The sequence below is a fragment of the Gadus chalcogrammus genome, chromosome 13 (genome assembly GCF_026213295.1).
Source record: "Gadus chalcogrammus isolate NIFS_2021 chromosome 13, NIFS_Gcha_1.0, whole genome shotgun sequence".
Classification (NCBI taxonomy): Eukaryota; Metazoa; Chordata; class Actinopteri; order Gadiformes; family Gadidae; genus Gadus; species Gadus chalcogrammus.
Window position 1 is genome coordinate 7694460 of NC_079424.1, and position 22545 is coordinate 7717004.

The window sequence follows — 22545 nt, forward strand, 5'->3', positions numbered from 1 at the left end:
CGGCCCAACTTACTTTGAATGATCAGTCATGTGTTTTAGAAAAAAAACTCCTGGGATATTGCTATGGTTACTGTGGGGCGAGCAGCTGGCTTCTGTAGGCAGGTGGGAAGCAAGTGCCGAAGACGGTCACCTTACATCCCAATGGACTCTTTATGGGGCAATGACTCCATTTAACAACAGTGTCTTACCTAGTCCACTCTGTGTATTTGTGGACAAGTTGCCGTGCACTATCCAATAATATAAGTAATTTAATATATAAACACCAAGGACACAACACTGAGGTGTTATAAGTGTTTTGAATGTTCTGGATTTATTTTTAAAACAGAAACTGACTGCAGCATTTAAGAGGATGATATTGATTATGTTACTCACATTGACATCATCTTCAGCTGAAAGCCTCAATGTATTTTATGTGGGGAAAATATAAACTAGACTGTATTTTCATGATCTTTTCACCCATTATTTTTCAAGTTAATAATAATTGGGTTATTCGTTTATTGTGGACAATTTAACTGGAACAGACATTAACCTCGAGCTCATAACTCCATATCCAAGTCAAAGGAACAACACTTAGTTCTTTGTAGAACTCGGTCTCCTTTGACTGTGGGCTGTAGACTTATACCAAGCCTGGTCCACATCATTCAGAATTATTTATTTATTTACGCTGTGAAAGAGAATGGGCAAGTAGTTCCTTTCCGACGCTGCTGCTCACAGATTAAATTAGCAAAAACCAACCATTTCATTCTCAGGATTGGCTGGAAAGCGAGGGTGTTGAAAGTGGCCAGGAAAGTAGAAACAAACATATGGTTTGGATCTCAAGTGCAACCTTCATAAGGATTAAAGTAGCATATTCTACATATTCCGAATTAATCAGAAAATGTCCCCCGCCCAAGATTGACAAAATACTGAAAATTGGACATGCCCTTTCAATATGGAATCATGATCTCTGGATCATCTTTGAAACCATGCAAAGCTTCAGTATGGGACTGCGTGCACGCTTCTACCTGAAAAAAACATCTGTACACTAGACATAGAGATGCGCACGCACGTTTACGCGGGCATACAAACACAAACACACATACAAACACACACACACACACACACACACACACACACACACACACACACACACACACACACACACACACACACACACACACACACACACACACACACACACACACACACACACACACACACACCATACACATGCATATCCCCGCCTTTCTGCATCATAGCATAGAGTTACCATTACGCGTCTGTGGTGCTCGCATGCAGAGGCAGAGTTGAAATTGGCGCGGATCTGTAGCCATCTCGAGAGATCCGTCTATCAAGTAGCCTATACGGGAGAAGTTGAAGGAAACCACATTTTGGATATTATTCGCGTTTATTCCAAGTGTGCACTTACTGAAGGTAAGTGAGGGTAGCCTGTAGCCTTTGTCATTTGGGGCATTTATCAATACGCTGCATAAACAATTTCAGTTATTGTCTTTTTTATTTTCTTTTATACAATAGAGTGTTATCTTTTGAGAGATTAGAAAAACACACCATTAGTTTCAAAAACTTTTGCTGCACGTGTTATACATATGCTACCATCACCTTCTTACAATCAAACGATCCTTATTCACAATCAAACGATCAGTATCCACGCGTTGCATTTTATGTGCCATAAATATGATTGTTATATATGCAAACACCAGGCTAACGTCCATGTAAATGTAGGCTATCCGCTGAAATATTGCGCATCGGCCGCGGTGGACAAATCAGAGTTGAACCATCTGCAACTATGTATTCGGTATCATTTGTCTAAATGAAATTCAACAGAAAATGCGCATTGCTCGAAGCCAGTTTTCCTCTGCAGATGTCTCGGGATCACATTTCACAGGCTGACAGTTACATACCGTCCCCGACACCTTGTCTTTTATGAATAAACATGAGCCTCATCTTCACACCCTAAACACTGATCTTGCCGCACTTCACGGTTCCGGAACACGAACTTAATGTTTTGATTCTAATTCCAGGACTTGGGTGAGAGGTTTATGGGGCAGTTTCATTGATTAGTTCACAATGTGTGGAAAAGCGTACTCATCTGTTGAAGTGATAAAGCTTTCACGTTTTGTACTTGACTGGTGACGCTGCGCCTCTTCGGGGACACTTGTGGAGTGTGGAGGGTCCGTCCGGGCAAAGGTCGACATTAGGCGCTGTTGGCCAGGGGGCTATACTCGTGCTAAACACTTGGGTGTTCCTCAGGCTAAACACCACATTTAGACTGCTAAAATGTGAAAGATGCATACAGAAGTCTGACTTTAAGCTGAGGTTCTTCCTTCTTATTGTTTAACCCAATCAGCAACCATAGCTCTGTAGTTTGGATTTAAATTTAGAATAATTGAATTGGGCATAAGCAATTTCTCATTCATATATTTCATAGTTTTTGTCTCCAATAGAGACAGGAAAAAAATGGGAAAATATTGCTGCAAGATGCGGTGTCTGTGACGTCACCCAGGTTTCTAAAGAGCATCTTGTTTATGCTAAATGCTCATGCCATCTTTTCAGTTGTTGGAGCCACAAGATAAGCCAACATTTTAACAACGGCTCAAAAATGTTATTCATGATTGGATTAATCAGCTTCTTGCTCTTCAATGATATAGATGGCATACATGTGTGCAGTGATTAATATTTCCAAGACAGTAGGACAGGTCAAAAACGACTATGTTAACAGTTATTTGGTTACAAGGGATATAGTTGTTCTCAGAAACCTTGGGAAAAAAACAAAACACAAAGTGTATTTAGCACTTTTTTCTAATCAAGCTTTTTTTATAGTACTGACAATGAAAATGTTATTTTAACAAATTAATCCATTTGGATAAAAGTTGGCCATCGGTCAGTTTAAGTCTAAGATTAAACACTGAGTCAGCCTCAAAACAGCATCACAGGTCGGTCAATAAGTCTGGAGTCACTACTTGCGTACTGAAGATACACTGGCTATAAATTAATGCACTAAATGTGGGCAGTGGGTAGGAAATGCATTAAATTGTTAATGGAGTCGTCTAAAAAGATGAAACACATCAATGTCATAAATACATACAATAAATGACATAAATACCTTGTGTGTTTATGTATAATGCAAATTCCTCTTTTGAAGAGAAACCGTAGCATTGAATTCAGTATTGCACGTGGTAACCAGGCAACCGACAACTGGTCACGCAAGCCAGTGATGCTCAAGGTACGGGGAAGCATTGGTACGATCAAAGCATTACCAAAAGATAAGCAGAGATGAAGGCACTGAGGGATTTTATATCAGGGAACGGGAAATTCACAATGGTCTTGCATTGATTTGAGTGAGTAGACAACCTATTATCAACCTATTATAAAAGAAAATCGATTGTAAAACATGTTTAATGACATTAAATGTGATTGGCACCACAGAGTAAACAGTTAGGTCGTCATGTATGAAACGCACAGAATTTATTTGTTCGACCATCTGTGCCGGCACTACCAGTTCCTTTGAAGAGACTTTCACCAAATCATGTACTTTGGCTTATGGCCACAGCCTTTCACACCAATAGACAGACTTTCACCAACAGACCTGTGTCCACAAATAGAATTCGGACAACACACAAATGACTGTACTATGGCCAGTTCATTGTGGATGAGCCATATATGGGATTGTATAAAAATGATGAACTCAAAACAGAGAAGGTGCATCTGCAATGTTGATAGGACTTAGTGACCTCCATGATTCAACATCAAGTAAAGGAGCTTACTATGGGAACCCAACAAACCTCATGTCTTATTTGCTCTGGCGTATCCTCCCTTTCAGACAGATTTCCAGCAGACCTGGCCCGCGTTCACAACCATTGATCTATTATGGGGTGGGTATGGTATGAGGAGTGTAGGGGGGGGGGCTCTATGTGAGCCCAGTTTAAGCATTTTCATAAACAGCCAAGATGGTTGCTGCTAATGTGTCCCTTGTTTCGTTTCTCTGATTGGTTGTATGGCTATCCAATCGCTTTCAGAGGGCATATTGCTCTGCGCCTGTTGAGAACGCCCCTTGGAAATTGAAAATGAACTGAGAGGTTCCAGACTAAAACCCATTTGTGGGCTGGTCTGGAGATGTCAGGCTAGGACTCTACATAAACACATTCAAAATAAATGTCATCATTACAAATCTGCCTTGGGATGGAGCACATCCCACACTGAATCAACCACATAATCATAATGCTTGTAGCATCATACTAAAGTGCCGTGTGCCTGTGTGGCTTATACAAGAAATGAAACATGATAAAATGAATAAGACCTTGCAGCTAACTTTTCCCATTGAGAACATCCTTCAATGCCACAGCCAAACGGCGATAACATTATCTCTGGAAACATTTAGTGCAATCACTTTGAAGGGCATCAGAAGAAAGGTCCCTGATGCAGCAGAAGTGAAGTGCCTTCCATCCTTTCACAGCAAGGACTTAAATATTCTGCATAGAAAATCGCTTTAAACAATAAATGCACAAGTTTATCTATTGCCTTCGGATCCGATCCTTTAACTGACTTCCGGCGATGTTCAGCCGGTTTTAGAGTTAAACCTCACACTTTAATATTCATCCATAAGTATACAAACGCCAATGAATGATTTACATAAATATGTAAATCTATCTTGGTACGTTTCTGTGTGTTAGGATAAGATATAAATAGATCATTCTGTCACATTTTAATCACCATCTCGTCATAAAAAACAAGCGTATTACAATTGAGCATCACATTGTTGTGACTTATTTGATACTGTTTATATTTAATGGTTTCCGAATATATGAAAAGGGTTTGCAAGACTTTTTCCTTATAAACATGTTCGGAAATGGCAGAGCACTGCTCTAGGAATGAAACTATCCTTAACTACTGCTATCTAAAAGTGACCTTACATCTTTGTGACCTTACACCTTAAGTGATCATTTGAAGGACCTATTTTTCCACCAGGTGTGGAGAGATTTGCCATTACAAGCCATTTGAAAATCCACCCTCTAGCCCTGGGGGTAAAATAGGAACTCTTAAAATAAAATTGAATCACAGCTTCAGACTTGACCTTGTATGTCAATCTCTGTTTACTGTTGTCCCTTCTTGGTTTTTGTACTTGTGACTCTGCAGGCTAGGGCCGGAGCTGCCATGCCATTCGGTTGTCTGACACTTGGGGACAGGAAGGATTACAATAATCCCTCAGAGGTGACCGACAAATATGACCTGGGACAGATTGTTAAAACGTGAGTACTGTGAAACTGTTTCATGCAGGATCATTTATTATTTACATGTAACGTCATTAATTCATAATTGTACTTCTGTTGATGTTGATTGTTTTTCTCAGTGAGGAGTTCTGTGAGATATTCCGGGCAAAGGACAGGAATACCCTCAAAATGTACACCTGTAAAAAGTTCCTTAAAAAGGATGGAAGAAAAGTAAGGAAAGCTGCCAAAAATGAGATTACGATCTTGAAGATGTAAGTATTGAGTGCGTTATAAATGATGATGATCTAAATATGTTTTATTTTATATTCTGCAATACATCACTACATGCATTACTTTATTGCAATTTGATGAATTAATATTTCCTTTAATTTATGCTGATATTTAATAAGCTATTTTGTGTATAGTGGTAATATAGTGGTATATATATTTAGAAAGCAGTTGATAGGATACCCTCCTCATGGAATCTCAATCGCAGAATTTTGTGTAGTATTTGCAAAGGAATTATGTATTTACAGTTTATTCACTACCTACGGCCCATGGGGATATTCTGAAAGGGGCCTTCTACCTCTCCCTTTTCTTTATTTGTCTTATTCCTTATTTCTCCACTTGTTTCCTTTTCCAAAGGGTTAAACATCACAACATACTCCAGCTGGTCGATACCTTTGAAACTAAGAAAGAATACTTTCTCTTTGTGGAAATGTGAGTATTATTGGAGAAAAGGTTGTGATATACAAGCTTTCTCAATGGTTAATATAAGCCTTGGAAGCACAGTGGATCTGTATCTGGCTGCATGAATCGGCCTTTGTATTTCGGGGGTTTCTGAACACGAAACATTTTGTTCAGAAACCATTACTGTGGCCACTACCCCAGAAATGGCTGCTGAGAAGCAGCCATTACCGGGGAAAGTGTTTTACCTGATGGAATATCTTTCAGCGCTACCGGCAGAGAGGTGTTTGACTGGATCCTGGACCAAGGCTATTACTCCGAGAGGGACACCAGTAATGTCGTGAGGCAGGTGTTGGAAGCTGTGGCCTACCTTCACTCTTTGAAAGTAGTCCACAGGAACCTCAAGGTATACGGATGCACTGCTGACACCTAGTGATAAAGAAAAGCATCTATTTACCAGAAAGACCAATCATCCAGACTGTTGGCATAGGTCCACCTTTAACATGCTGAAATCACTTCAATTGATTGGATTAATTTATTTGTTCATTTTAGCTGGAGAATTTGGTGTACTTCAATCGTCTGAAGCACTCAAAAATTGTCATCAGTGACTTTCAATTAGCAAAGATGGAAAATGGACTCATTAAAGACCCATGTGGTACTCCAGAATATCTTGGTAAGATCCAAATAAACATAACTAATTTAGTAGTTCACTAATGGAGTTTCAGTAATTATCAACAAGAAACCCTGTTACTACGTATCCTTTCAATGTTCATTTCTACTGTTAACATTTAGTCTACCCTCAACTTTACTCAACTATATGCCATTTGTTTTCCCTCAGCTCCTGAAGTGGTTGGGCGGCAGAGGTATGGAAGGCCTGTTGACTGCTGGGCCATTGGCGTCATTATCTATATACTGTAAGGTTCCTCTGATTTAAGAACTTTAACACATTTGGAGGAATAATCCTCCATCTGTTTGCACAGTGTAACGTTTATTTGTATAGCGAAATCCTTTCATCTTGATGGCTGTTTTGTGTGCAGTTTGTCAGGAAACCCTCCGTTCTATAACGACGCTGAAGAGGAGGAGTATGACAACCGCGACAAGAGCCTCTTCCTGAAGATCCTGTCAGGGGACTATGAATTTGATTCCCCCTACTGGGATGACATTTCAGACTCTGGTATCAGTTGAATATATTAACTGGGATATATTAATTACTCAATGTCTTTTGAAGTTGGCATCAATTTAACAAATGTCAGGGCTTCATGTTTAATTTTTGTTTTGTTCTTCAGCCAAAAATCTAGTGGCATCTTTGTTGGAAGTGGATCAAGACCAGCGATTAACCGCACAGGAGGCTATTGGTCATGAATGGTAAAAGATATTTTGATTCGATTTTTGAAACCAACACGATTAGGATACATGCACTTTCTTTCAACATTTATGCAACTTTAATAATATCACAAGTTATAAACCTTTGACACTTTCAGTCTATTTCTGGTCAAAGACTGAGCCTGAAGGGAGGTCTATTTAGAAAACAGCCACAACAAAAACACAATATCTTTAAGTTCCAGACAATGAAATGCAGAGAGAAACATGTTACAACTAGATGCTTCATCCGTTCATAAACGGCGTTGATCATTTTGTTTAAAAGCTAAGATGTTCTGAATTTCCTTTGCATCGCAATAATTGTTGATATAGTTGTTCAGGATGAAATAACATTTTAGCAACAGTAAAGAGATATTTTTCATGGCATAGGCAATTCCTGAGATCATTCCCTCACCATATGTTGGCCCTCATTTGATCAGGATATCTGGGAACGCAGCCTCTGATAAGAATATCAAGGATGGAGTATGTGCACAAATAGAAAAGAACTTTGCTAAAGCCAAGTGGAAGGTATTCCTCTTCTTCTTTCCAAAAACACAAACGTGTCCAGTGTGTCAGACGAGAAGTGGGCTAACCCGTGCACTCTGATCCCCTTCCAGAAAGCTGTACGGGTGACCACCCTGATGAAGAGACTCCGAGCCCCAGAGCAGGGGGAATCCGGAGCCTCCAGCCCCACCCCAGGGGCTGCGGCGGGACCCCTCACCTCAAACAGCGGGCCCGCTCCTCCCACCTCCGCCCCAGGGACCGCCTCCAGCAGCACGGAGCAGGCTTCCGCTAAGGAACAGGTTCCAGACACAGACACTGGCGTCATCCAGGCACCCGCCGTGACGGCCGCACGTGACGAGGAGGAGGCCGGGGAGAGACGCAACGGGGAGACACCAGCACAAACTCTGGGAGACAAGACTGCTTAACCCAGCAGCAAGACGAGGATGTTTGTTTATCGAAAGACCCACAACATGATCATTTAATGTATAAGCGATTCGATTCTTGCCTTCATTCATGTTTCTTTCAAGTGCAGCCGTATAGGCCTATGTTCAAGCGAAACATTTTGGCCTTTTGCAATCTGTGTAGGCCCACAAAATGTTTTTTCTCAGTATTATTCCGACCCGCACATGGTGTCTCATGTTGGTTTCTCTTTGACAGGCAGTCTAAAAGGTGGCTCTAATATACAGTAGCTGAACATGTTATTGTTTCGTTTTCTGTAGGTCTTTTGTTGAAACTCTTAGCTGCTGAAATATTTAAAAAAGGATCCTGTGACGTTTACCTGTGTCTTGTTTTGTTTTTTACTAAAGATTTTGATCATTTCATTGGGGGATCTAATACAGCTGATGTTGATGTTTTGTCCTGTAGCTAATCGTTTAGAGTCTGCATTCTTGTTTTATATTGTATTCTGTGAATCATTATTTATTCATGATTTGTGTATTTGGCAGATTTTAGCTGAGCTAAATATTTGTTAATGTGCATGTGACTCTCAATAAATTAAGCAATTTTTTAAGTGCTGAAACGTTTTTTTTCTCTGAAGTATTTTACAAGCAATTTGAATTTTATCCTGACGATTCACTGACTTATAGTCTAACAAGAACTGCACAGGCAACAATAGAATATAAAAGAATAAGAATTGATATAGGCCTACTTTATAATGGACTATTCCTACTTCATTTGATGCTATTCTATTTTATACTAACTGTATATACTTTATAGAATCAAAATACGATTAAATAAAAAAAGATAAAATTACTACATAGCCAAGGCTTTTGGAATTGTATTGTATCCTAAATTAACTCAAAACAAAAAAACACAACAAATCAGTCTATCGGTAGAAAACTATCGGCATAGGATAACAAGGCAAAGCCCTATGTAGTTCTAGACATGCGTCAACCCAACATGCGTGAATCAAGCTTTAAACATGATCCATATCTATTTATATTATATAGGCCTGCGTTGTGGTAGCCTAAACTTGTTCTTTACATTGAAGGCCCAACAATAAACATTATAATTGATTGCTTTGAGGGAATTCCCTGAGAAAACACAGACGTCCAAATATGTATGAAACACCATGTGCTTTATTTGGTTGGCTTCATGAAATAAATGTGTGTGCAAAGATTGTACTATAAAAGGAACGTTTGTCAATGGAAATCACCCATCCTTGATAAAACTACAACTCCCAGGGTTCTTACTAAACTACGCTAGGCTTCGACGTCACTCCCGGAAAAAGTGGGCTAGGCTCCATTTTAAACTATTGCCTTTACTCTGAATTGGACCTCTGCATAGAATTAGCAGAATATCAGAATAAATAATACAGGTAGGTCATTTACACTGAAATTGCCCTTTTGTCAGTACAGTGCCGTTCATAATATTATAATACGAGCTACTGCGTCTTCATTACAAGGTTAAGAAATCGTCATTGCTAATGTTAGCCAACCTAATGTTGGAGCAAATGCTAGCCGATGACCTCATTCTCTAGATATGTTTCTTTATTTGGTAATGAGGTAGACTTCATTTAAGCAACCGGTTTCTACTGTCGCTTATGATATAGATTCGCATATTCTCATAAATCGCGCGGCTCTCATTACTAATAGACGTCACTTGATGAACCACAGCAGGCCTGAACCCATGCCTTCGCAGCTCGTCCATCTGTGGTAGACCTCTCATCTTGCATTAGCAGATCTATGACACGATGTGTTGAAATGCTCGTGTTGTTGACCGTCTGCTGATGTCAGCCGCAAGTTGCAGTATGCCCTGGGTACCCGCGGTCCTAGATCTAGCAGAAGCAAACGTTGTTTTATATATTTTCCAATGTGTGAAATTGTGATGAACACTATCTTGCCAGGTGATAGACTGTTGGAGAAGTAAAGAATAATGTGGGATGGACCTGGGCAAGGACCACGAGGGGGGCCACCCTTTCGGTAAGGATTAATTTGTTGTGTGCTTTATCTACTTGATATCATTTTGCGCTGCTGCACACCCCCAGGTTATATATATTTTTTAGAAGTACGTTCTGTATTTCTATCAAATGGACAGCAGGGGCGGAAACTTCAGTGATAATACTTTCATTAATACATTTTTCCCTTGTATGTCTTTGGTAAAATTCCAAGTGTATTTCATCTTGTATTTTATTGCGTTTCCATTAACCATAGTAATGTGTATTCCAGTGGTGATCGTCGTGGAGACATGTTTGGGGGCAGAGATGGTCCCATGCCTGAGTTTAGAGGTAGGGATGGCATGAACATGGGTCCAATGGGTAATATGGGCCAAAGACCACACGATGTACCACCTATGGACATGCGGAGGATGGATGGGCCTAACACAAGGGGGCGAGGGAGTGAAATGGAAACGCATGAAATGCGTGGTAGAGGTCCAAACCGCGATTCATTCAGACCCGGCGAAGAGCCCAACTTCAACATGAGGAGGCAGGGGGAGGAAACTATCCAAGACAAGCTTTTAAATCAAACAAACTTTGGGGGTAGGAACTCTCCCAACATGGAAGGGAGAGGTATGCCATCACGGGAGCAAAATAACAGGTTCATGGAAATGAGGGACAGGGACATGAGAGACAGGGATATGTTCCCTGGAGACATGTCCAGGTTCAACAATCAAAACATGGATGGCAGGAGATCCTTTCCTATGGACCGGATGGAGAGGAACGATGGCTTTAGGGACATGCGTGACAGGCCTCCGGAGGGCATGGATGACGTGGACGGCTGTCGCCTGGACCTGCCACCTCGTGAGAGGAGGATGATGGAGTTCGATAGAAGAGGGGGACCTCCCTTCCAGTCTAGAGGAGGATTTGATTCAGATATGGACTTCAGGAGTCGTCCCGGACCGGAGAACGACTTTAGGGGTAGGGATCGATCTCCGTTGCGTTTTGGGAACAATAATGATCGGGAGAGATCAAGGTCCGACATGCCCCCGGATGTTGGAAACCCTCAACGACGGGGTTTGAGGGGACCAGAAGATTCACGTGGAGAGGGGGAATTTTTGGATGGTTCACTCATGGACTATAGAAGTGGTGAAGAAATGACTCTCGCTGAAGAATGGAAGAACCGTAACAAGCAGAAAAGCACATCATTTCCCAACGCAAGTAAAGGATTAGAGGGCTTGACAGACAAACCAGGACCTTTAGCTTTTGGTAGAGAGGGAATCTTGCCAGTTCCCTCAGCATTTAAAGGCCGTGATAGGCCATTATTGGAATTCCCTGGAAAAGACATTGGCTTCTCCCGTGGCGGCCCCTTTGGGGCCATGAATCTCCCAGCAGTGGGCATTAAACCACCAATCAACCTTCCTTTCCCAGGAATGGGTCCACCTCAGGGGCCGCTTGCTGTAGAGAACAAGGGCAAGCCATGGCTCGATATAAAAGATCCCAAGCTGCCTCCAAGTACATCAATTCTTCTTCAAAGACCCACTTACAATCAAGAGAAAAATCTGCCACCCCCGGGTTTTAAGGGGCAGAGTGATTGTTATCCAGGAACAAATAATACCCCACATAACCAGGGACCTGTGGTCAGCAAGATTGCGACAGAATTTCAAAGTAGCAATGCAGCACAGGGCCGAGACCAGGACTACAGGGACATCGATTATAGAACAGGATCCACAAGACCCTTTGATTTTAAACATGAGGACTTTCAGAGACCTGACAAACTTCTGAAAGAGACTAAACCCAACCCTCCTTCAAAGTTTAGTGACTCTGGCTCTCAGGTTAGTAGATTTAGTATTTTCTTTTTTTCGTTAATGCTTTTGTATTATCAAAAGTAGGCTCTTGTTTGCAAATTAAGACATTTCTGCCTGTCTAATCTATTTTCACCAAAATGTGTGTGGAAAGGATCAAGATTACAGGAGTGCATCAATGGAGGACAAAGTTTCCAATACGATATCCATAGTTGGCATCCCAAAGACTGCCACAATGGAGCAGGTATGATTTGATTTTGTGCTGCACTCGCATCAATGTTCAGACGTTTATTTTTTGTGGTAGTAACTCTTAATACTTTTGCAGATTCTTGGTGCCTTTGTTGTTCGCGATGGAGTGTCCATGCAGGGGATGAAAATAAAAAGTGTTGTTCCAGGTGAGAAATACGTTGCTTTATGGAAATGTTTTTCTTTGGGCAAACGAGCGCCCCAATGTACCACGATATATCTCGCCGATACGATACTCGAACCTTCGCATTCCTCTTTTCTAAAGCTTCTTCGCTGCTTTTTTCCGGTCTTGGTGTTAAGTTTCGCTCAATTGTATGAGAGTGGGTATTGTGTCGTAACAGTCACTTCTTTCATTTCTGAGATTGTAGGGTCATTGTCAGCTGTCTCAGAGGTTTCCTCAACACTGCAACAATGTTAAACATACTTGATGTCAGTCACCAAAAGTTTGATCACGAGTGGTTCACTACATTGTGTTTTGCATGAATCACATGGTTGGCGAACAAGAGAGTGGTCACTGTCAGTGAAAGTGAAATAGATTACTTTGATAGAGCTTCTCATTGTCTCCATGGGTTCCCCTTGGATAAAGTTTATTGTATCATAAAAAATAAGAGGTTGCCATTTACATTTCCTAAGCCTTCTGTCAAGATAATCTTAAGAGATCGGAAACGTGAACAATATCTTCATTAGGAAAACATAATATAAAGTTAAGGTCTGGCAACACTTTCAAACTCTTGTGCCAAAATCTGTCTGGCTACCATACGTTGGCCGTAGCTGGGTTTGGGATATCTGTGTGCAAAGGCTTGGCTATCATGCATCTTGTCATCGTTAAGTCAGAAGTGCAGTGAACACTCGAATGATGGAAGAGAGAAAATACATAATGAAAATTACACTGAATTTCTGTGTCATGAAGGTAAACATTCTGTCCATAGAAAAATATGCTCACTGTTCCTCGATTCATTCACAACGTGCTGTTTTATTTTGTGTTATACACCGCGTGACTGTCCTTACTGGCTTTGACTAACAAAAACCCATCTGTATTTCAAATGCTGTCCCCAGGTTACAGCTACGATACGGCCTATGTGGAGTTTTTAAACCTCGAGGATGCAGTCCACTTCATGGAGTCGAACAAGGTGGCCCATCCTCGTCACTACGAAGGCCCTCTCTCCCAACAGGATTTTGGGGGGTTGAGAAGGCTTTTAGTAGAACGTGGGGGAGGGGGTGACGGGGTCCTGTAAAAGTGGTGTCTTTTATTTATTGTTGTCATTCGACGGCATTATTTTGAGATTTACATTTTGAGCAGCACCAGGTTACAGAGGCAACTAACAATTACATGTTATAGCTAATGTTAATGGGATTCTTGGGAGTTTTCTGTTTTACATTGTATGAGACCAGGATCGTATACTCTACTAACGCTAATGCGATTTAAGCATTTCTATACATAATCTTTAAGCCAGTTTCAAAGTGTGATCAACCAATAATGCGACTAATTATAAAAAAAAAAAACGGTTTGGATTCAGAAAAAGGTTGAAATCAGTCAACCTTCCTGTATTGTTCTCCACAGTTTTCAATGATTCCTACATGTGTGGGATGATATTGTGCCAGGAAATCATTGCCCTTGTTATGTGAAGATCACATTTTCTCTTCAGCACCCAAGTCAGAAAAACCCTCTTGTCCAGACAGTATTTGTAGAAAGACCTTTTTTTTTTAACCATATTTTATGATTTAATTGCGTTTGTAAGCACCAACCTGTTCAAGGGAAAGTGGTGGATACAAATGTGATGAACTCGTGTCTGAATGCAACAACTTTTTCACATGATCCCACATACTTCCCATCATTCATCAGAAGTTCCTGATTCCCCTGACTGGATTTACACTTTCAGCATGTGATCTATGTTGACAAAATCGTAGCCTTTCTGGGCTTCTTTCTTATGGTCGGAGACCCCATTTCTGAACTTGCTGGTCGTGAACCACTTCACGGTCTGGGTCTCTCTTGTCTATATTCATCCTCATGATCTTGATGCTAGACCTTTTGCAGTCTTTCGACTGCTTTGCCTTGTCTTAAGTGAATCTCCTGTCCCTGCATTTTCAAGCCAATCTTGGACACCATCCCATAGCGGTTTCATGTCGGTCATATGCAACTGAATGTAGAGGGGATGTACATCTGTTCAATTCAGTTCTGTGTAGTTATTGATTGATTATGGGAACACAGAATAACTTCTGCTTGGATATTTTTGGGACTTGAACGTTTCAAAGGCCACAACTTGGCAGCTTGTGTAGGTTTCCTACTTTTATCTTAAAGTGAATGCGCAATACAAATGAACATTAGTTTGAGGGGGGCCTGAAAAAGGGCGTCCCTTCACAATGGCGCCATCTTGACTGCGAAGTCCGTTGAGCCATATTGATCCTTGTTTTTTTGCATTTATGCCACGGGTATGATTTGGACATAGGGCTATATAATGTGGTTCTTGCTTTCAAATTGCATTTTATATGCATGGCTGGGTCTATATATATTAATTGCTAAGCCGTTAACTCTCTAAAATGGGCTAAATGTTTACGTTTGAGTTCAGATTTTATTGAAGAAATTGAGTATTGACTATATTAGCACCTGGATCACAGTGTCTTATCGTCTCATGTTCTTTAAATAGCAAATATCGCATCTAACTTATAGTAACGTCAGTTTACATTGTCAAATTCTTTTTTTTATGTGGTCTGGTATGAACCAGTTTGGTTTAAATTGACTGCAAATTCACATCTTCCTTGTGGTATAAGCGGTTCACAAGGGATAACTTTTGGTGTTCAAGCAGGTCAATCCTATTTGGGACTATGATTCCTTTATTGTATTTCCGTGCAACGACTGACTCTTGATTTATATATATTATGAAGAGGAAAGGATTTTGTATAAGGAATTCTGAACCTTGTCGACGCTAGCCTTGTTAAATAACCGCGTATGGTTGCCTTTTTTTTAATTAATTTTTTCATGACGGGATTGGCTGGCTTAGTCTGGCATAGTGCATGATGGGTACTCTGGGTTTATGTAGGTGATGCACTTGGAAGTTGCCCAGTGAGTGAGCTCATTTATTCTCATTTCAGGGTTCCCTCAAAGTCGGCCATAAAACAGCTTCCATGAAATACGTCCAACCAGAAAAGAATCCCTTCGCTTTCGTAAGTTTCCTTCCCAGCCCTCCCATTCCTGTGAACAATCAGTTGACCCTCTAAAGACTCGATCCTTGAATCCTGCTTGACCAATATCCTCATCTCCCGCCCGGGGCAGGAACCGACTCCCAGCGCACCCCAGGTCCAGAAGCCGCTGCTGCCCATTCCAGACGTGCCAGTCAAAGACGTGCCAAAGCCCGGCCTGAATGGCTCCAAGGGGGACGGCCTCATGGAGCCCCCCCAGCCCGCGGCCCAGTGGCAGCGGAGCTCGGACATGACCCCGGAGGCCTGGCAGCAGCAGGTGGACCAGCAGCAGCAGCAGGACAACCAGCAGCAGGCCGAGCCCTGGGCCAACCGCAACCCGCCCCGCCAGGGCCCGCACAACTCTGATCCCATCTTCAAAGAGAGCAAGAGTAGGTTCATGTTCCAGCACTCTCTTTAAGAATTGACTGTTATTTGCGTGGTGTGTACATAAGCAGCATTACCCAAAATGATATTCGACTTTTGTAAGTACAGAGCGAGGCTTTCATCGTTGTGCACATTGCCTACCTAATGTCCTCATTTGCTTTTGACATTCACTCTTTCTGAATAGGCATTGTTTACAATGACTTTATATTCGTTCCTGTAAAATGGTGGTATCCAGAGCAATAATGGCTGTGGATATACTCTTATTTATTGCTTCCTCAAGTGAACACGTCCACGTCCCCCTTGTGTTTCTCTCAAGCCATGATCATCAAGAACGTGAAGCCCACCACCACGGTGGAGACCATCCTGAAGTGCCTTGATCCCTTTGCCTATCTGGATGAGAAGAACGTCCGTCTGGTCAAGGGCAAAACACCAGGCGCCAAATGTTTCTGCTTCGTGGACATGGACTCCCACGAGGTATGGGTTAACCTCTAAAGTCATACCTTGAAGCTCACTCGAAGCACGATTTTTCTCTTTCATATTTGGCTGGACCCGTGCCCATAACAATGATGAAGTACTTTTGCATCACGGTCGACCAATTACCATGCACTTCATATTTCCCATAAAGCTTTTTCGAAATTGTATTAAAAACGTGATAAGCTATATGCTGCTTTTATTGCGTTTGTTTATTCACCAGTGAAATGGTTGCCACAATTTTGAGTTGATTTTTTCTGAAGTAAATTTGTTAATGTTAATTGGCCAAAAAATATTTCATGTAATTCATGGTGGATACGTAAAGCCGAAGCATGTAAAATAGGGGAATTATGCATGGAACACTTCCTGCTTGAATAACAAACCCTAGTGCTAACTGAGCAGGTGTTCGCTTGTTTGGGGAGAGGTTCTACACAAAAAGACGACTTCAAATCCAAAGCCTCCTTGTGTCCTAACACAAATTGAACCTTGTGTAGCAAGTGACCCGTCTGGTGGACCTGCTGACGAAGCCCCGGCCCCTCTCCATCGATGGCGTCAGAGTTTACGCCGAGGTCGCCAAACCCCTCAAGAACCAGAAGTAAGGGACCGTGCCAAAGAGGCGTCGAAACAGGTTGTTCATGTATTTGGACCAATTATCATAATATGTTGTTTCCTGCTCTCGTCTCCAGTTTCAGACGAGACGATAAGCCAGAGACGTCACTCTTGGGCTACCCCCCACCTGACGCCAACATGACAGCGGTAGGACCATCTCTGTTCTGTTTTTTAAAACGGCCGAAATGAGACGGGGGGGGGGGGGGGGGGGGGGTTGTGGTTGATAGGGTTCACTACTCTGTGTATTAATATGGTTTTTGTCTCTAATTTCAGCAGCAACAACAGTTCTTACAGACTCTGCAGTTCCCACAGTCGCTGCCCCCGCTGCCAGTCAGTGGTGGGTTACAAGGTTAGCCATCCTCTTGGAGACTCACGCACTAGCCTCCCACTATACTGCACGCTGAGCCCATTCTGCTCCCAAACGTGACTAGAATAGAACTGTGCTCGCCCAGAAATACAACATGAGATTCTATCTAATTGGGTTTAAAATAGGATGTTTGTTTTGTTTGTACGGAAAAACTGAATCCAAACTTGGGTCCTCTTTGTAGTTCCTGGAAATATGTTGGCTGGTGGTCTACATCCCCTGTTGCCAATGGACTCCAGTTATAACCAGGTAGGTTACTTCAAACATGGAGATAACTACTGTGCACTATGTTTACACCTGTGTTTGCTCTCCTACCAGGGGTGCAATCCTTTCGGTATCGAGATTAGATTTCGATTAAAAAAGTAGACTCATTTAAGGATCTACTCCAGTCCGATGTGCGCTAAGAAATGCAGTGTTGCTTGGAGGCAGAGTAAAGTGTGTAGTAAGATTTTGTCATTTTTATATTTAAAACAACGATCATTGCAATAATGTTGAACCCACAATGGCATAAGACATCGACTTTCGGGTTTGTGAATTGAGAATCATAAAAGAATATGAGACTAAATTTCCCCTCCGCCCCTATTCAATAGGCAGTGGGCTATGGTGCAACGCCGGCGCTGGATGGCTCGTACCAGGCTGCAGGGCTCCAGGCTGCTGGCCTCCAGGTCGGGGGGCTCCAGGCTGCTGGCCTCCAGGTCGGGGGGCTCCAGGCTACGGGACTCCAGGCTGCGGCAGTGCCATCTACCCTGGATGGCTCAGAGAACTATGTTTATGGTAAACAGATTTGATCAATTATAATTATTGAATCCTGAGAGGTGTATCATCGTTCAGAGAGCCCCGAGTTGACCTGAAGTCAAACCGTCTAAGATGTTGTGTATATATGTATATTACAATATTGCATTTTATTTATTTCGTAACATCGTTTTGAGAAGGGATTTTGAAAGAAGGCGCTGGGTTTGCTTACCGATGTTCCTTAGGTAGCGATGACCAACATGTGCCTCTTTCCATTTGTTTTCTGAGGTTCTGAAGCTCCGGACGTATCTAATTACCTCTATGACGCAACTTCAGGATTCTACTATGATCCTGAAACCACGCTCTACTACGACCCCGGCTCCAGGGTAAGCACGAGTTCAACACCTGGGATCACGTATTGGCCTCCTAGCAGCTTAATGTCTCGTCTGACAGCATGAAGGCATTGCCCAATGGGTAATTTGCATTTAGTGTAGGTGACTTGCTAATTTGAAATGATATTTTATACATACAGTAAACAATGTGATTTGGATTGCTTGTACACCAGCATAATTTGATCATCTTGGCATTCAGTCTGTGGAAACAAAGGAAGAATTTCATTGCACAACTGAGAACGTCTCATTTGTGCATATGACAAACACTTTGAATTGAATTGAATGCACTAATCAAAAGATAAAAATATGTTTGTCACTGGATCCGCTTCTAGTACTTCTACAACGCCCAGACGCAGGAGTACCTGTACTGGGACGCCAATACCAAGACCTACATCCCAGTGCCGGGCGGCACGCCGGCCCCCGCCACAGAGACCCAGTCTGTCGCCATGACGGCGGAGGTCCAGGCCATCCTGTCCAACCCGGCCGCCGACGCCCCCCTGGAGATGAAGAAGCCGTCGGAGCAGGCCGTTGCCCCGCCCGAGGTCCCCGACCCGGACCCCTCCCCGGCCCCGGCGGCGGTGGCGGCGGTGGCGGCGGCCCCGGGCCCCAGCGCCACCGGCACTAGCCCCACGCTCACCGCCGAGGAGGAGTCCGCCAGGCGGGAGAAGGAGGGCAAGGAGGAGAAGCCCCGGAGCCTGGCCGCAGTCAAGGTAACGCACGGCGAGGCTGAGCGGGACTGTGTGTGTGTGGGCCGGGCATACGACTCGTACGCTGACGGCTGCGAGTGTGTCCCTATCGCTCAGATCATGAAGGACATGGAGCGCTGGGCGAAGATCCAGAACCGTCAGAAGGACAGCGTCCGCGCGGCGTCCCCCGTGCTGAGGATGGGGGCACACGACGACCGCAGGTCGTCCAAGGCGGCCGACGCTGGCTTCGCCGTCTTCGAGAGGAAGGTTAGAGAGAGACATGCACGCGCACGCACACACACATGCACACGCACAGCTCACACTGTATAATCTTCACATCACGTTAACAATGAAGCTGTGAGTCTGCTTTCTGGAAGTGCCGTACTGCCGTGAAGAGAGGGTGGGATTTGCCCGTCAATCTTGTATTTGTTTGAACACCCCCTTTGTGTCCTCCTCTCAATCCTCCTCCACTCAGGGCTCTGCTGGGGACGATCTGTTCAAGAAGCCTCTCGCTCCCGCAAAGAAGGACGAGAAGCTGAAGGTGAGTCATGCTCCACGTATCCCGTTCCCTGATGCTTGCAGTACGCTCTTTCTGTTGACGGTGTCGTAATAAAAAGTGTAAGCCAAGCGTCTCTGTAACCAGAGACCTCTGACTGAGCTCTTTTGAACTGTGAACCTTGTGACCAGAGTTTTGGACTTGGTTCTTCGTTGCCGTTTAACGACGGTCCGTGGTTGTGTTTGGTCTGCCCAGCGGCCCATGGGATCCCTGGGCCTGCTCGCGTCCGACTACGGCGCCGGCAGCGACGAGGAGGTGGAGGAGGAGAAGACGGAGGCTCCGAGGAACCTCAAGAGCCAGGCTGAGGACAAGGAGGACAAGCTGACGGACTGGAAGAAGTTGGCCTGCCTGCTGTGCAGGAGACAGTTCCCCAACAAGGACGCTCTGATCCGCCACCAGCAGCTCTCTGACCTCCACAAGGTGTGGTATCACTTTAATATTGAATTGCGATAAGGTATCGGATGATGCTCAGACACCCTCCTCTAGCCTGGAATCGAACCGATAACTAATATGTGCCTGTATAGGTGCATTCCTAGTCTGGATGTTCATATTCATAAAGTGTTAGAGTTACTGCGTAGTTAGCATTTACTCTTCAATGCATAAATGTATGTGTGACATTGATCCCCCCCCCCCCTGTACAGCAAAATATGGAGATCCATCTCAAGATCAAGAGGTCCAAGAGGGAGCTGGAGGCACTGGAGAACCAGGAGAAGGAAGTGAGTGTTAGGGGGTTTGAAAAGGGATATTCATGAACCGGGAGGGGGTGAGACGAGGGCTGATTTCTGTGCACACGCCTCCTGTCGAGCGGTGGTGTTAACGCGGCTCTGACCCCGTCCTCCACAGCTGAGCGCTAAAGAGACAGTCACGGTCACGGTCCCGCTGCGGTCGCCGGAGCCCAAGAAGAAGAAACACACGCACCACCACAACGCCTGGGCCGGAGGCTCCAGGTTGGTGGAAGCAAACGGAACGCTTGTTGGGTTATCGCGGGACTCTGGATGAAACCCACGAGCTGTGATTTGACTCCTCCTCTCTTTTCTAGGGAAACGCACAAAGGCAGCGACCGACCCGGTTTAGGCTGTGAACCCGTAGAGGTACGTGAGGATGCAACGACGCGCACGGCTCAAACCCCCCCATTTTCTGCCCAATAAAAACTAAAGGTTTACAAATTGTGTCTCTTGTTTCCAGAGGAAAAAGAAGGAGCCCGTGGTCTGGGACCACGCGACCTACAAGCAAGCGGTGCGAAAGGCCATGTTTGCCCGCTTCAAGGAGCTCGATTGACCCGGCTTTGCGTCACCCATTATCGTCCGTGTTTGATTAATGTGAAGCGTTTGGTCTAAATGACTTGCCAGATTTGTCTCGGTGGGGGTAGGAATACTGCCTCCCCCACTGTGTTTACTGCCTCTCTGCCTTGGTCCTTCTATAGAGCCGTGACTGTAGGAAATGATTTCAAGGGGAAACACTATGTAAATAAGCCCTGTTTCACACTAACTGTACTGACCGGAGGTGGCTGGAGAGTGATATCCGTTGATCCGGTTTGTTTTTATGAAAGACAGTGCATCAATAGTTACAAGTTGTGGTTTTTCCCACCCATATTATGGATAACTGATATTTGGTGTCCAAATAAGTGTCATTGTGACTCCTTTACTACACATTAATTTTATTTTGAATACTGCTTAACGTTTGTCTTTTAATTTTGTTTTATGTATACACAATTTTTTAGTAAAAACCTAAGTTAATTAGATCAACTCTTCTGGCGTCTTTTCTTGATTGTTTTACGTTTAACCGTTTCCATTTCCGACGGTTCTGGCTCTGACGGCTAAAAGGTTTTACTCTGTGATGCAGCGTTTCTCCTCTAGATGGCAGCAACACATTTGAAACATTTTCCAAAGGCTGAACTGAACCGGCTGTTGAAAAGAGCTCAAAGAGTGTACGGGGTTCTATAGGCCGCAAGAGTTAGCAATCTTAATTTAAATTACCATTTTATTCTTTCGCTCGCCACAGGCATTGGTCATACCAAAATACGTTGGCACAAACGAACCTGGTCGAACCTGGGCAGGCAGATATGACCTGCGTGGCATATTAATCGCTCCGTGTTACCCCCCTTTCCTAACGCTATGGGGTAGGCTACAGGGGGTCCTGGGTTCAGTGGGCCTATTTTATCACATGGCTCCCGAGTAAATGCGACGCACTAGGGACTCTGAAGAACTGCACACCTCATGTAGCCCTACAATGAGCCACATCATGACGAAACGAGTGCGAAGCTTCGCAAATACAAGATGGCAAAACAGCCCGTCATTAAATCAACGTAAGTACACCAATTAGCACGTGCCACTTCATTCACACCTCCCATATGGCCTCCCGCCTTCCCATAAATATTCTTTAATAACGAGTGTGTGAAACAACAGATGTGCTTACCTAGGAAGCGACAGTATCTGGAGTCTGTTTGTCTGGTTGGTGGGGAGAGACAAGGCTGGGGAGCCGTGGCAACCCAAATATGTAGCCACAACAAACACACGCACTGTGCAGGTTCAGAGAAGGGCTGGCTTCGCACTGCACTCCGTACAGCTGTTGCCTCGCTAAACATTTCATTCCAAAATCAGCCAGTTCCCATTCAACAGTCCCGTTTGATCTCTGCTAATGGAGACCAGTGCACGCAATGAAGCGGTGGAGCTTATTGCCAAGTGTTTGCGTTATGTGCAGGAAGGAACAGATGCAATAACAACACTTCAGACTATACCGGGAGGAGGGGGGAAACCATTAGGGCCCAACTGGTCAAACATAATTTGTCACGCCATACCGGATCGAGACACTTTTCATCACTGGTAACCTGCGGTAGTCTGACTTGTCACGATTCACTGCCTATCAGAGTGATCCCTTCCTTGATTTGACAGAAATAGAAGGCTTTTTGCTAACCAACCCTCTATGCATTAATAAGACTGAACTGATAACCTAAAGTCAGTTGAGTTTGATTTGTCTTCCTTTTCGAATTCTG

At 43.6% G+C, this 22545-nt stretch overlaps 2 protein-coding genes across 4 annotated transcripts; both read left to right on the top strand.

Moving 5' to 3' along the window:
• The first annotated feature begins 1304 nt into the window (after positions 1-1304).
• Positions 1305-8623, top strand: LOC130402183 (caM kinase-like vesicle-associated protein). The gene is made up of 11 exons (XM_056606315.1): positions 1305-1413; positions 5134-5246; positions 5348-5479; positions 5853-5927; positions 6162-6300; positions 6447-6567; positions 6733-6808; positions 6932-7068; positions 7181-7259; positions 7694-7781; positions 7871-8623. The coding sequence occupies exons 2-11, from the start codon at positions 5152-5154 to the stop codon at positions 8180-8182; spliced, it is 1254 nt and encodes a 417-aa protein (XP_056462290.1). The 5' UTR covers positions 1305-1413; positions 5134-5151; the 3' UTR covers positions 8183-8623.
• An 819-nt stretch (positions 8624-9442) lies between these two features.
• Positions 9443-21489, top strand: LOC130401792 (RNA-binding protein 6-like). 3 transcript variants are annotated; one of them, XM_056605759.1, is made up of 23 exons: positions 9443-9573; positions 10102-10177; positions 10424-11966; positions 12091-12180; positions 12262-12331; positions 13239-13312; positions 15273-15344; positions 15454-15748; positions 16060-16217; positions 16709-16809; positions 16901-16970; positions 17100-17172; positions 17372-17436; positions 17778-17961; positions 18208-18305; positions 18644-19021; positions 19115-19264; positions 19473-19538; positions 19749-19973; positions 20195-20269; positions 20397-20500; positions 20593-20644; positions 20739-21489. In XM_056605759.1, exons 2-23 carry the CDS (start codon positions 10131-10133, stop codon positions 20829-20831), a joined length of 4083 nt encoding a protein of 1360 aa, XP_056461734.1. In that variant the 5' UTR covers positions 9443-9573; positions 10102-10130; the 3' UTR covers positions 20832-21489. The 3 variants fall into 3 exon arrangements, with proteins under 3 accessions (XP_056461734.1, XP_056461735.1, XP_056461733.1); XM_056605760.1 differs by having other exon boundaries at positions 9444-9573; positions 17097-17172; positions 18217-18305; XM_056605758.1 differs by having other exon boundaries at positions 9444-9573; positions 17097-17172; positions 20739-21488.
• The last annotated feature ends 1056 nt before the right edge of the window (positions 21490-22545 follow it).